Raw genomic sequence first — 12803 nt, forward strand, 5'->3', positions numbered from 1 at the left:
GACTGAAGGGTCCCAGGTTCAATTCTGGCCAAGGTCACATGCCTGGGTTGCAGGCTCGATCCCCAGTAGGGCATGCAGGAGGCAGCTAATCAATGATTCTCTTATCACTGATGTTTCTATCTCTCTCTCCCTCTTCCTTCCTCTCTGAAATCAATAAAGAAATATATTAAAATAAAAAACAAAACAAAAAAAAATGAAAACAACGCTGATGCTAATGTGGGTGGTGTTGATGGTGATGATGAATGGTCCATCTGGACCATGCTGCCCAGGTCACTCAATACTTTACAGGCATTCATTCCACGGGCCCTTTAAAAGAGCCATGTGAGAAAGGGAAGTCAGTTCGTAAGTGAACAACCTAGGACTCAGCAAGGTTGAAGGATGAGCCCGTGGCCACACAGTGAGCAAGTGCTGGAGCAGAGACGTAGAGATGAGTTTTTCTGATCTCAGTTTTCCCTCTCTTTTCATGTCCCCCACCTTTTAATGGAGGGCACAGACTGGGGAGGGCTGGGGGGATCAAGATTTGAGAAGGCTCTTAGACCACACCATGCTGAGCTGCCTTGGTCCTCACACTGCCTCTCGGCCAGTGTGCACGCTGCTGCTCAACGGCTGGTGCCACCAACCGGGCAGAAGGCAACTTGGTCCCCATGGGCTGGCCTCCATGGTGGACCCTTCCTTCCCCATAGCACCTACCTGGGGCCTCCTCTGGCTCCTTCTCATTCTCAAACTCCTCGACAGTCTCTTGGCGTCACAGTCCACTGGGTCTGATGCCTTGAAGGACTCATAGAGCCTGTTTGTCCACTGGCCTTCTGAGCGGATGTGTAGCCAGATGGTGTCTGAACAAGAGATGCGGGGAGAGGATCAATGCTGGAATCCAGCGAGGAGCAGGCCCGGCTCACCTGAGAAATTGGGGCTGGGTGTCCGCTGCTCAAGTCCTGGGTTGAATGTCCTTCCTCAGATCTAAACTAAAGCCACAGACATAGGACATGGAGATCTGATCTCCCCCTTGCAAATTTTCTCAATGAAGTCAATCTAAGCCTACACAGTAAAGGCTCCATCTCCTCTGCCAAGGCAGGGGTCAGAGCTGCCCTGAGCACACCAGGAGCTCCCTGGGGTGGAGTCCCTGCCTCCTCCATCAGGCCAGGGTCTCACTAAGGCGGGGACCATCTCCCTCCCGCATTCAGCCAGGTGCCTGTCAATGACTCTGCACATAGTCGGTGTTTAACTGGTGGTGGGACCAATGATTTTAATTGCATCTTGAGCCTGGGATGTAGCAGGTGCTTTCTAAGGTTCTCTGTTGAGTGGATGACTGGCGGAAAGGTAGTGGGGGGGCCACCCTTCTGCTGAGGGCACCAGAGAGAACCCACAGCATTAGACTGAGGAGGCCCCTACGAGACTTCCTTTTTCTCTGCTTTTAACCCGGGACTGTTTGGGCAGCTCTGTGAAGGCAGCGGATAGACTCCTCACAGGAAGGCTCTTAAATACATAAAGTAACATATGTAGGCATTACAAATGAAACCAGTTATGATGAGAAAGTTATCAACATTTTTTTAAAAAAATACCAAATGTGTGATTTAGGAATGGATGCGCTTCTTTGTTAACACGTGAAATAACTCCCGCTGGGGAGTTGCATGGCCACTGAAATCTGAAGTAATGATGAGGTATCAGCCACAATTGCTTTGTGATGTAAAGGAATCTATGGCTTTTATTTAGAAAAAGTCACAGGTATTATTAACACTATTGTGGGTTATCTGCATTCCTAAGTGAAGAAAAGGCTACATTTCAATTAGAGGTTAGTGAAAATAAAGATGTCACTCCCACCCGCCCACCCCTTCCAAGTTCACAGATAAACTGGTTCAACCTGTATTTACAGAGGCCTCACAGCTTTGTGAGGAGTGACCTGCAAAGTCAGGACTGGAGCTCAGGTCCTCAGACACCTCCTCCCATGCTCCTCTCTCAGGCTTCCTCCCCCTTCAGGCCATAAGTGTGTGTGCGTGTGCGTGTGCATGGGGGCGGGGGTTAGCTATGCCTCTCTACACAAATGCATCCTGAAGTGTCTCACACAGTGACTCACACGTAGGAGGCCCCCCTACATGTTAGTTGCATTAAAAAAGCCACAGCTGCCAACCTGAGTCCCACTCCTGATTTCTGTAAACAGCTTCGTAAACAAAGCCAGAGTATTTTCCAGCTCCCATGAGGACTCAGCTCACTGCAGGAGACTCACAGCCCAAGAGAGAGGTGGATTCCACGCTGAGACCCTGAAGAAGCTCCTTTAAGAACTGGTCAAATAAATGACCCATCCACATAATAAACAGTCATTATAACCAGAGTAATAGCGATAAACTGAAATACTATGCAGCCACGAAAAGGAAATGTTCTTTTTGAAAAACTGGCATGCAGAGATTTTCATGACACACTATTCACTGAGGAAAAGTTGGCTGCAAAACAGTGGGAACAGTGTGATCCCACATACGCAAAGTTGTCCCTGCATCTGATTATCCATGTAGATGTACCGGCTGGAATGCTGTTCACCAAAAGATTGACAATACTTTTCTTTAAATGGAATTATTTGAGGGATTTTAATTTTTTAACTATGATATTTTATTTCTATTTACTGATTTGAGAGAGAGAGAGGAAGGGGGAGAGAGAGAAGAAAGGGGGAAGGGTGAGGGAGAAACATTGACTCGTTCCATTTACTTTTATGCATTCATTGGTTGCTTCTTGTATGTGCCCTAACCAGAGGCTCTGACCCACAACCTTGGTGTATTGGGATGACATTCTAACCAACTGAGCTACCCAGCCAGGGCCTTTAGTTTTCTTCTGTACAGATTTCTATATTGTCTGAATTTTCTGAGAGCATATATCTTCTTTAGAAAACAGAAAAGGGAAGAAAAATAGAAAGAAAATAATGCACCCTCTCCAACCTCCATCCCTGTCTTCATCCCATTCTACATCCAGGCCACCAATCAAGTCATTCAAGGGGGGGTTGCTGAGCAGCCTCATGTGGGGGGAACCCTGGCCTTGCATCTGCACCCTGAGCTCTGGGGCTGGGTCCTGTGGGCTCTGGTGAGGAGGCGTCCTAAGTGAAGCTAAATCTTCTCATAGGGATGAGTCAGAGAACCCCTTTACCCCTCATGAAGCCAAGCAAGGGTCTCAGTGTAACAGGCCACGCAAGGCCTGTCCTGTCAGAAGCACCACTTGAGGTGGGAAGGCCAATCTCTGACCTGGCAGGAGGGCAGAGGTCTGAGTGCTGGCTCCTACAACAGCCCAGGACCAGAAGGAAGGCACACGCATGGCAGGGGGGACGGGGGGGGGGGGGGACGCAGGGGGAAGGGTCTGAGAACAGCTGGGTGAAGGAAGGGCCAGCTGAACCGTCCTATGGGTTCTGGGGACCCGCAGAGAAATGGGGGAGTGCAGGGGTGGGGCAAAGGGTGTGAGGGAGTCTGCTGCCTGGGGGTCCACCGGCTCATGCCCACAGGGAGTGGGGAAGCCTGTCTTCTTGGCACAGGCCCCTGGTACCCCTTCCTGTGAGCCGGCTGCTTCTCTGCTGAAGACCTTCGTGGGGTCCCGACTGCTGGGCCATCCAGCTTCCAGCTCTGCATTCAAAGGCCTCCTTGGTCCCACCCGGCTCTAACGGGCTTTGCCAGCCACACTGTCTGCCTTTCATCCCTCTCTGACCCTCGCTCCTGTCCCCCCATTCTCTCTCTCTCTGTGTGTGTCCCTCCCTTCTTTCCTCCCTACCCCACCCTGACCCTTAGCTCTAACAACATCAGATGCTCCATGTTTCTAGGTTTTCATGCTTTTGCCTATGCTTCTCCCCTCTGCCTCCTCCCCCATCTCCTTCCCTGTCTACTAAACTCCTACTAACCTTTCAAAGCTCAGCTCAAGTGCCACATGCCTGCGAAGCCTTCACCACTCATCCCATCATGTCAGGCCCGCCCCTGTGAGCTGCGCAGTAGCTGGGACAGCGCTGGCCAGGCCATTCACCGTGTCTACCCATCTGCCTCCTTGTTTCAGAGGGAGCTTTTGGAGATGGACTTTGCGCGCCAGGTTTTGTTCACCTCCGTGTGACCGGTTTCCAGGCTGCGCTTGGTGCACAGTGGAACTCAGTAAACATCTGAACAATGGGAGGACTTGGCGTACCTTTCTGCTCCGGAGCACTGCTGATGGTGAAGGGGTGCCACTCGTAGCGCGCGATGGTGGGGATGTTCAGATACAAGTAGTCGCCAGGCCTGTAGTTGAAAAGAGGGGGCCTCTTGATGAGGAGATGAGTCACCTGGGGAAAGAAGATCAGCATCATTCCTCTGTCACAAATCAGAACTATGGCAGGTGCCCTCTTTATTCTGAATGTTAGATGGGCACATGTCACATGTGGTTCTTGAGGTGTCCTGAGAACTTTCTGTGCCTATGAGTGGGGACCACCCCTGCAGCACATCCGCTAACCAGGGATGGGCAACAATCAGAGACGGGAGGAGTCAGGCTGTGTCTGAAGTGGGGTTCATGGCTTGATTCTACTTCTTATGGTGTAAATGCTGCTTTTTAGTGGCCTCCTCCTCTGTGAAGCCCTCTCTGACTGTTCTAGCCTCTTTCTTGGAACTCCTGTAGCACTTGGCCAGCATTTCAACCTTTGGGATAAGAACATCATCCTGGATAATAGCGTCAGTTTACTGAGCACTTTCCTGTGTGCCAGAGCTCTAAGGAGCACTTTAAGTGTTCTCGCTAGTCCTCACAGTAACGTGTCGTACTTTCTCCATGTTCTGGATGGAAAGCTGAGGTACAAAGAGGTTAAATAGCTTGCTCAAGGCCATCAGCCAGGAAACCATGGCATTTGAATCCAATAATTACTGTCTGATGCCAGAACCAGGACATAAACCACAGCCTCATTATTTAACCTCCATATCCTCACACTTAAGTTGTCCAGAGCCCTGCCCACCCTAAACTGCCTTCCCTTTCTCCGCAAATGGCCCGAGTTGCTCAGACACCTGGGAGATGTCCTAGCCTCCTTTCTCTCTCTACCCTGAAATGCATCTAGTTGCCTTTTGAGTCCTTCTATGATATGCCCCCTCCTCATCCCACAGTCACTGCCCCAGTTCAGGGTCAAGGCCCTGATGAGCTCTTATCTGCATTTGTGCAACAAGTTCCCAAATGGTCTCCTACAAGCCACCTTCCACAGAGCAACTAAAAAATTTAGCTGGAACAGATATCAGCTTAATACCACACTCTCTTCCCCACCCTGCTCAGGGGTTCCCTGGGGCCTGCAGAGGGAGGCTACATTCACCATAGGCCCTGCCCACCCCTTCAGCAATGCCCTTCCATGTACTGTCAACCCTACAAACTCCTACTCGTCTCTCAAAGCCCTGATATAGCATCTCCTCCCTCATTCTGAAGTCTTCTCTGGCCTCTCAAAGACAAAGAGTTTGATCCCTCCTGAAACTGTACCTCTCTTACCAACACAGCCCTGCACTACAATGAAAGGACCAATCCTCTACTAGCCTCGGGAGCCATGGAGAGCATGACAGTGCCTGAGCCTTTTCTGTGTCTGTCACCTCGCACAGGGCCTCCACCTCATAGCCATTCACTATATGGTAACTGAGCATGTTCTTTGCAGACCTGGCTTTTAGTGGTAGCCTGTCATTCCCTTTCCTATAGTGTCACTCCTAAAGGGCTGGACTGGGTCTTGCACTTTGCTTGTCTCCTCCACTGGATTGGGGCTCCCTTTCTCCTTGGGGACCAAATAGGATAACCAGCTGCTGTGCCCTACCACCATCTGCATCTCCCCGTGGCCCCCCAGGCCCTCTTTGCACCTTGGAGGGGAGCAGATTGACTTCCACGATGCTCAGGGCTGCCATGCGAGACACCGCCAGCCCGACGGCCTTCTCCAGGAAGAACAAGATGCCGGGGACCAGCAGCCACTTCCAGAAGTTGGGCCCATGCAGGATGAGCAGGAGCCACATGGGAAGGTAGGACAGGTGGGTCCAGTAGAACACCTGTGGGGGTGGGAGGCATAAGCCGCTAGAGTTCAAGGCAAGGCCAGGGCTCAGGCCCATCCTCAAAGCCAGGATGGTGCCCAGAGTCTTGGCCATACACACCCTCTCCTGGGGACTGGGCTGGGTAAGAGGCTGGGAAGCTTCCTCGCTTCTTTGTTCTGGGGACTTGGGCCACGGAGCCTGTAAGGGAAGTTTCCTGGTGCCAGCAGGCAAACATTTGAAACATCCTCCTGGGGGTCTCTGGGCAGAATGGAGCACCCCCAAAGGCCTCGTAGCACTGATGTCCCATCACACGGACCCTCTCTCCGGGGAAAGAAAGGCAGACAACAATGGTTTTCTGGGAACGGAAAAGAAAAAGGCTGAGGACTGAGTTTTAATACGCACTCTGCTACTCTCATGGGACATCGGCTTAGTACATGACATTTCTGAGCTTTAGATTCCTCATTGTTAAATGAGGATGCTGATTCCTACTTCAAAGGGCTGTTGCTGGCCCAGAGTAGGTGCTCTGTATGCGTCTATTTCTGATGTGATCAGGTCAGTCCAGGGACAGCCAGCGTCTCCAAACTAAATCCTCTGTGACCTCCTGTGTCTTGAAGAGGTTAGAGAGAGGGAAGCAAAGATAAAACTAACATTTTTGGAGCACTTCTGTTCCAGGTAGGTAGTTACTGGCTTCACATACATTATCTCGTTTAATTACTAAAATAACATCAAAAGTAGAAGATTATAGCTTTATTTTGCAGATGAGGAAGCTGAGTGACCTGTAAATCGAGGGGTGGGGATTAGAACCCTGGGGGCCTGTGTTCCTTCACCTCCCTATGCCATCTTGAGCCCAGTTTAATCAAACTAGGGGATGAGCCAGAGAAAAGGCAGAATCTTCTAGAGCAGTGGTTCTCAAACTTGGCTGCACATTAGAATCACCTGGGAATCTTTTTAAAATCCTGATTTCTGGGCCTCATCCTCCAGAAATTCTGTTTCTTTGTGACTAATGTTGTGGCCCCACCCCATAACAAAGAAACAGAATTTCCGGAGGATGAGGCCCAGAAATCAGGATTTTAAAAAGATTCCCAGGTGACTCTAATGTGCAGCCAAGGTTGAGAACCACTGACCTAGAGCAAAACACTTGCACTTGGCAGACATTAACAACAGCCCAATGGCAGAACCCCAATCACATGCACATAATATGCATACTAGCCTGGGACCTTCATGGGCTCTGGGAGTACGTTAGAGGGGGCACGGCATGAAATGAGATGGGAGCCCAGCCTGGGAGAGGCAAAGGGGCAAGGGCTGGGCACCTCAAAGTGGCCGCTCCTGCGGATGCAGGAGCTGGAGCAGGTGAACATGAGGAGCAGCAGCAAGAGGAGAGCCACGCCGGTCGGGGAGGCCAAGCCATGGACCCAGCCAATGCCAGGCCTCGTGGTGAACAGCAGTTCCCAAAACTGGAAGGGGCTGGACTCAGACTGGGCCTGGAGCACTGGAGACAAACACAAGAAAAGCTCTTCCCACTCCACTTTCCTTTGTGGTCCCCATTTTTCCCCACCAGATCCCCATGAGGGCAGGGACTTTTGTCCAGAGTGCTGGCTTATCGGGGGCACCACTTCTCCACTCATTAGGCAGGCAGGACACACAGGGACTGGATAACTGAGTGGTTGTGAAAGGCTCAGGTCCCACCATCCCCCCCGCCCCAGGCCACTCACCAAAGTTCACAACGTGGGCCACAGTGTGCACAAGGGAGAGCCCGGCCACCACATAGCCCATAAGCTGGTGAAACTGTATGTTCTGGTCCAGGGGCAGGACCTGAGCCAGCCACGTGGCCCGCAGCCACGTGAGGCAGCGCCTAAGCATCAGCACCTGCAGGACAAAGGGGCCGAGATCCCCACCTGACTCTCGCTCTGCCCTGTCCATCCTTCCCCAGCAGCGGTCTCTCTGCCTCCCTCTGAGCTAGCTATGCTTCCTGAAGGGCCCCATCGCCACCCCCGCCCCCAAGCTTTCGCTGCTCTCCTGCGTCTACAGCTGGGGTCTCCAAAGTAGGGTCTCCGGAATGGGGGTGGGAAGAGAAAATGTTATAGAATGCCTGCTGGTATTGCTTCTATCTAAACACACGAGAAGCACTAACACTTAATACCTGGATTGTCACGATGCCCTATTTATCCTGTATGTTAGATGGGCACATGTCACATGTGATTCTTGAGGTGTCCTGGGAAAGACCTGGCTTTCCCAGGGGGCACCTGACGGGGCTCCCTCACTTGCTCATTTGCTTTCAATTCAATTACCGGACACAGATATGTGGACTTGCAGACTACATTGTCCGGTTTTAACGTAAACTAACCACGCCTCACAGAAGTGGCAAGTAGCTTAAAAAGATTCACAGCAAACAAAGTGAAGATTGAAAACAGTGTTGATAATGCAATAGCTGAGAAAATAAGCCATGTGTCTCCCACTCCTGGAATGAACTCTTTGTAGGCAGTTATGAGGTTAAAAATACAAGCCACTCTTAAGAAGCTGATATGATCAAGAAGAGTGTTTGAACTAGAGATGTACATCCCTGACCATTAAAAACGAACCTTGCCTTACAGCTATATTGTGGTATAAGTCGATTGGCTAATGATAATAGGGCATGCATATAATTATAAGTAAATAGACATGTACTGGGCTGTTGGAAGGGTCTTCTGTTTTGTTTCAATGGTAGGAGTAGGCAAAAATGCTTGGTGACCAAATTCCCTGGCCCAGAGGGTTCATTACATCGACTCCTTAACCTGGCAAGCAAGGCCTCTTGAACGGTTCTCTCTGGTGGGAGCCCTGCCCAGGAGCCAGCCCCACCTCCTCCAAATCCACTATAGTTTTGTTGTGCCCATCCAATGGAAAATGCTTAGCACCCTGATGGGTACCCAGTAAAGGGCACAAAAATGCCAGCTATGTTATTTATGTGCTGTGTGACTATGGACAAGTCCCTGCCCCTCTCTGGGCTTCAGGCTCCACCACTGAGTAATGACCCTGATTTCAAAGGTGCCATCCTGCCCTGGCACTCTATGTCCACCGTGTGGGTTGTCTATGAGGAGCCTACATCGGTGCCCCTGCCCGCTTCCCTGCATTGTACCCTCGGATTCCTACCGCGATGAAGCTGCAGTCGAAGTTGAGGCACTGGCCGCAGCCCTTGGCCACCATGACGCTGATGCCGAGGGCCCGGTGTGCACTAGCTGCCAGGGCGAAGAGCAGCACATGCAGGCCCGCGTAGGCGGCCAGGCAGAGTAGCTGGCTGCGGTGATTGTGCCAGTAGGCCAAGGTCAGTGGGCGAGGACGGGGTGGGTGCTGTTTGGTGGCAGGGGGCTTCAGCCAGTGGGCAGCACTGCAAGAGAGGGGCTCCACTCAGAAGGACGAAGTCGTGCAGGCTGGGGAGGGAGGAATCCACCGGGGTTGTGATGGGGACCCCGGGATCTGAACCTAGAGACCCCACTCCGCTGCAGGCCACCTACTCTCTGGAGCCTGGCGACAAGCAAGCTTCCTTTTACTGTAAGAAACACAGGCGACTGCTTCGGGACACACAGCGAGGTGGAGCTGGGATGGAGCTTCGCTCCGTCTGATGCCACATCTGTGACTATGTTTATTACCTCTCCTTACTTCCCAATTGAAAAAAAGAAAACCCAGCAATTGAAAAGGATGGAAGACTCTGAGATGTGCTGTAGTAAATAACCCACAAAAAAGTTAATACACAAAAAGAATAAACTAAAAACGGGCACTATTTATTCAGAGCTTGGGACCAACTTGGGTCTACAGCAGATGTATATTATTTCTTCACAGCCCTTATTACATGTCTGCTTCTCTACTTTCTGTGTTTGTTTATTAGTATACATGACGTTCTCTCCCTCTGGGACGCAGCCCAGCAGGGCACTGCCTTTTTCCAGAACAGTGTCTGGTACATAGTAGCTGTTCAACCAAGTTGAATACCTGACTGCCTTTGCTAATCACTTGTGTGGTTCTAGGCATGTTACTTCAGGTGAAATATCTTTAATTTTTTTTTTTGTAACTTTAATCTTTTTACAACTTTAATTTCCTTTTACAAATATACCAGTGCTATAAAATGCACTGGTATATTTGTAATAATGCCCAGCACTTAGTAGGTGCTTACTTGTGTGAGTAGATTCTGAAGAGACACAGTAGAAAATGGAAGCATGACTATAGCTGTCCCCTGCGGGAAAAGTGGGCAGAACTGGGCTAAGCGAGGTTGGGTCGGGGCTGAACTGGGGTGGGCGGGGCTGACCTGGGGCGGGGCTGACCTAGGTGGGTCGGGACTGACCTGGGATGGGGCGGGGCTGACCTGGGGCGGGGCGGGGGCTGACCTGGGATGGGGCGGGGCTGAATTAGGGTGGGTCGGGACTGACCTGGGGTGGGCGGGGCTGACCTAGGTGGTTCGGGGCTGAATTAGGGTGGGTCGGGACTGACCTGGGGTGGGCGGGGCTGACCTGGGGCGGGGCTGACCCGGGGTGGGGCGGGGCGGGGCTGACCCGGGGTGGGGCGGGGCGGGGCTGACCTGGGGTGGGCGGGGCTGACCTGGGGCGGGGAGGGGCTGACCCAAGGCAGCGGAGGCGGGACTGAGGAATCGCTGGTGAGTGAGTTCAGGCCGCTCTTCGCTCCCGGAGTCTAAACCGGACACATTCAGTGCCCACGCCGGAGAAAGGCTGTGCGTACCTGATGGTCAGGTTCTCCATGACGCCGGGGAAGTGCTGCAGCTCATCTCGGAGCTCCTCAAAGGTGATGTCGCCGCTGCAGTCCTTGTCCGCAGACTCGAAGAGCGCCAGCGTCAGCTGGTCCAGCTTCTCCTCCGACAGCGAGATGGCGCTCTCCAGCAGGCAGGACTGCAGCACGGTGCGCAGCTCGTCGGCATCGATGGAGCCATTGCCTGTCCCAGGAGGGGATGACGCCAAGTCGGGGGCCTGCGCCCGGACCCCACTCTGTACCTGCAGACACCTCTGCCCTGCTCAGTCATTGCATAGAGTAGTGAACTTTTCCTGCTCGCCTACCTCAGTCTTCCTCCAACCAATTTCCTTTCGGGGTACAGACCAGACAGTCAAAGGACATGTGTCACCTCGGCTCACAAACCCTCCATGGCTTCCTATTGCCAAGCTCAACAGAGACAAACCCCTCCCCCAGCATGGAGAAGCTTTGGCCTCGGCGCCTGCCTGGCTGAAGAATCTGCAGCCGCCTCGTTAAGTATCACTCGATGACCAAGACCAACTGTCCAGAAGATACACTCACTTGCTTAATCTATAAGAAGCTACATGCCCAGAGTCTCAATTATCCACGGGCAAACTGTGTATGAGGTGGTGGTGAGGGGGGAGTTCCCTGTTGTACCCTAACTTGCAGCAGGCTCTGCTCAACCATGTTGTCCTGAGAGGCCACAGCATGTGGACTTACGTGAACATGAGTGGCTAAAAGTGATGTGAAAAGGAAGCCAAAACTATCGACTGAGATGAGTATTTAGAGCATTTTTTTTCCATATGTATTTTCATTCTTCAGAAACAGCAAGACCCTTGATTGCTGATTTCTTGGCCTGCTTTGGATACAGACACACATGTAGCAACAAGCTCTGTCCCTTACTATCTGAGTGATGGTGAGCTGTTTAAGACCTTTACAGTAGTGAATGCTATTTTGCTCATCTTGGGAATGGGGATAATAAATCCTCCTTTTCAGAATTAATTCTCTTCAAGGATGAGAGATAATTAACTATAAAGCACTTAACACAGTAAAAGAAGGTGGTTGCATATAAATGGAAAGTCTTACTGGCTTTGTGATCATCATTTGGGCCAAAGCCAAAGTCTGTAATCACATTACAGAGCAGAGTCTGACATATCACTCTCCAGCCACACCTCCTGTCCTCAGCTTTCCTAGTCAAGAGCCACTGTGCAACAGGTTTCAGACTACATCCAGAGCACCAGTCCCTCCCCTGCCCCTTCACACCCGCTCCTTCACCCAGCTCTATTCTCTCCTTGGGCATTTGCAAATCCAGAGTCTATCCTCCTTCACAATTCTCATGCACACACTCTTCTTCCTCATCCCTCTGTCCTATTCCACTGACCCTAAAAATATCCCATCCCTGGGTGAATCCAACCACCTGTTTTCTTCCTTCCTGTACCAGGGCAGCTAAGTGAACATTGCTGAAGACAGTCACCCGGGAAGGCAGGAATTGTTTGATCCCCAGCCATAACAAGGCCTGCACCTTGCCCGCAGTACTCTCCTGCACCTCTCGTAAGACCACGCTCCCTCTGTCTGCAAAGACCACTTCTCACCTCCGTGCCCATCCAATCAATCCCTCCCTGGCTCTCAGTGAAAACTTGGGCCACTGGAAGAGAATGCCCTCTAGCTCTTTCTGTAAAACTACAAGCCTCCTTACACCTGCTCTGCCCTCGGGTCTTCCTCCCCACCTCTCTCTGCAAGAGACCTTGAGTATGATATAGGCCTGTGTTCTTCCTGTTACAAGCCAACCTCTCCATCCTCAAGTCTTTGGAAAATCCCCAGGTATGAGCACAGCTTGGTGGTCAGAAAGCAGTCAGTAAAGAGGGCCCTGTGATGACTGGAGTGGGGTCTGAGGAAGATGCCCAGGAAGCAGCGTGGTCAACCGCCCATGGAGTGGGCAGGCCAGTCAACTTCGGAGTGGGTTCCAGGAATGAGGTCTGGCTAGATTGAGTCAGGTGGGCATGGGAGCTAGAGAAACCCCACAGGCCAGAGAACCTTGCCCAGCAGCAGATTTGTAGGTAGGTTGAGCTTTACAGGCTGGAAATCTAGCCCTGTGACTGCCCTGCTCAGCACTGTTTGATGGTTTCCCAT

General features: G+C 51.6%; 1 protein-coding gene across 1 annotated transcript in view; it reads right to left on the bottom strand.

Moving 5' to 3' along the window:
* Nucleotides 1-12803, bottom strand: part of NOX5 (NADPH oxidase 5) — a gene marked incomplete at both ends in the record, with an annotated part of 39192 nt that overhangs the window by 17338 nt on the left and 9051 nt on the right. Inside the window, 7 exons of the mRNA XM_081088106.1 lie at nt 691-833; nt 4141-4273; nt 5802-5984; nt 7277-7455; nt 7679-7832; nt 9093-9327; nt 10668-10878. Of these exons, the coding sequence (XP_080944232.1) occupies nt 691-833; nt 4141-4273; nt 5802-5984; nt 7277-7455; nt 7679-7832; nt 9093-9327; nt 10668-10878 (1238 nt within the window). The remainder of the gene's footprint in view (nt 1-690; nt 834-4140; nt 4274-5801; nt 5985-7276; nt 7456-7678; nt 7833-9092; nt 9328-10667; nt 10879-12803) is intronic.

Source organism: Myotis nattereri (genome assembly GCF_964212035.1).
Source record: "Myotis nattereri genome assembly, chromosome: 1".
NCBI classification, from domain to species: Eukaryota; Metazoa; Chordata; class Mammalia; order Chiroptera; family Vespertilionidae; genus Myotis; species Myotis nattereri.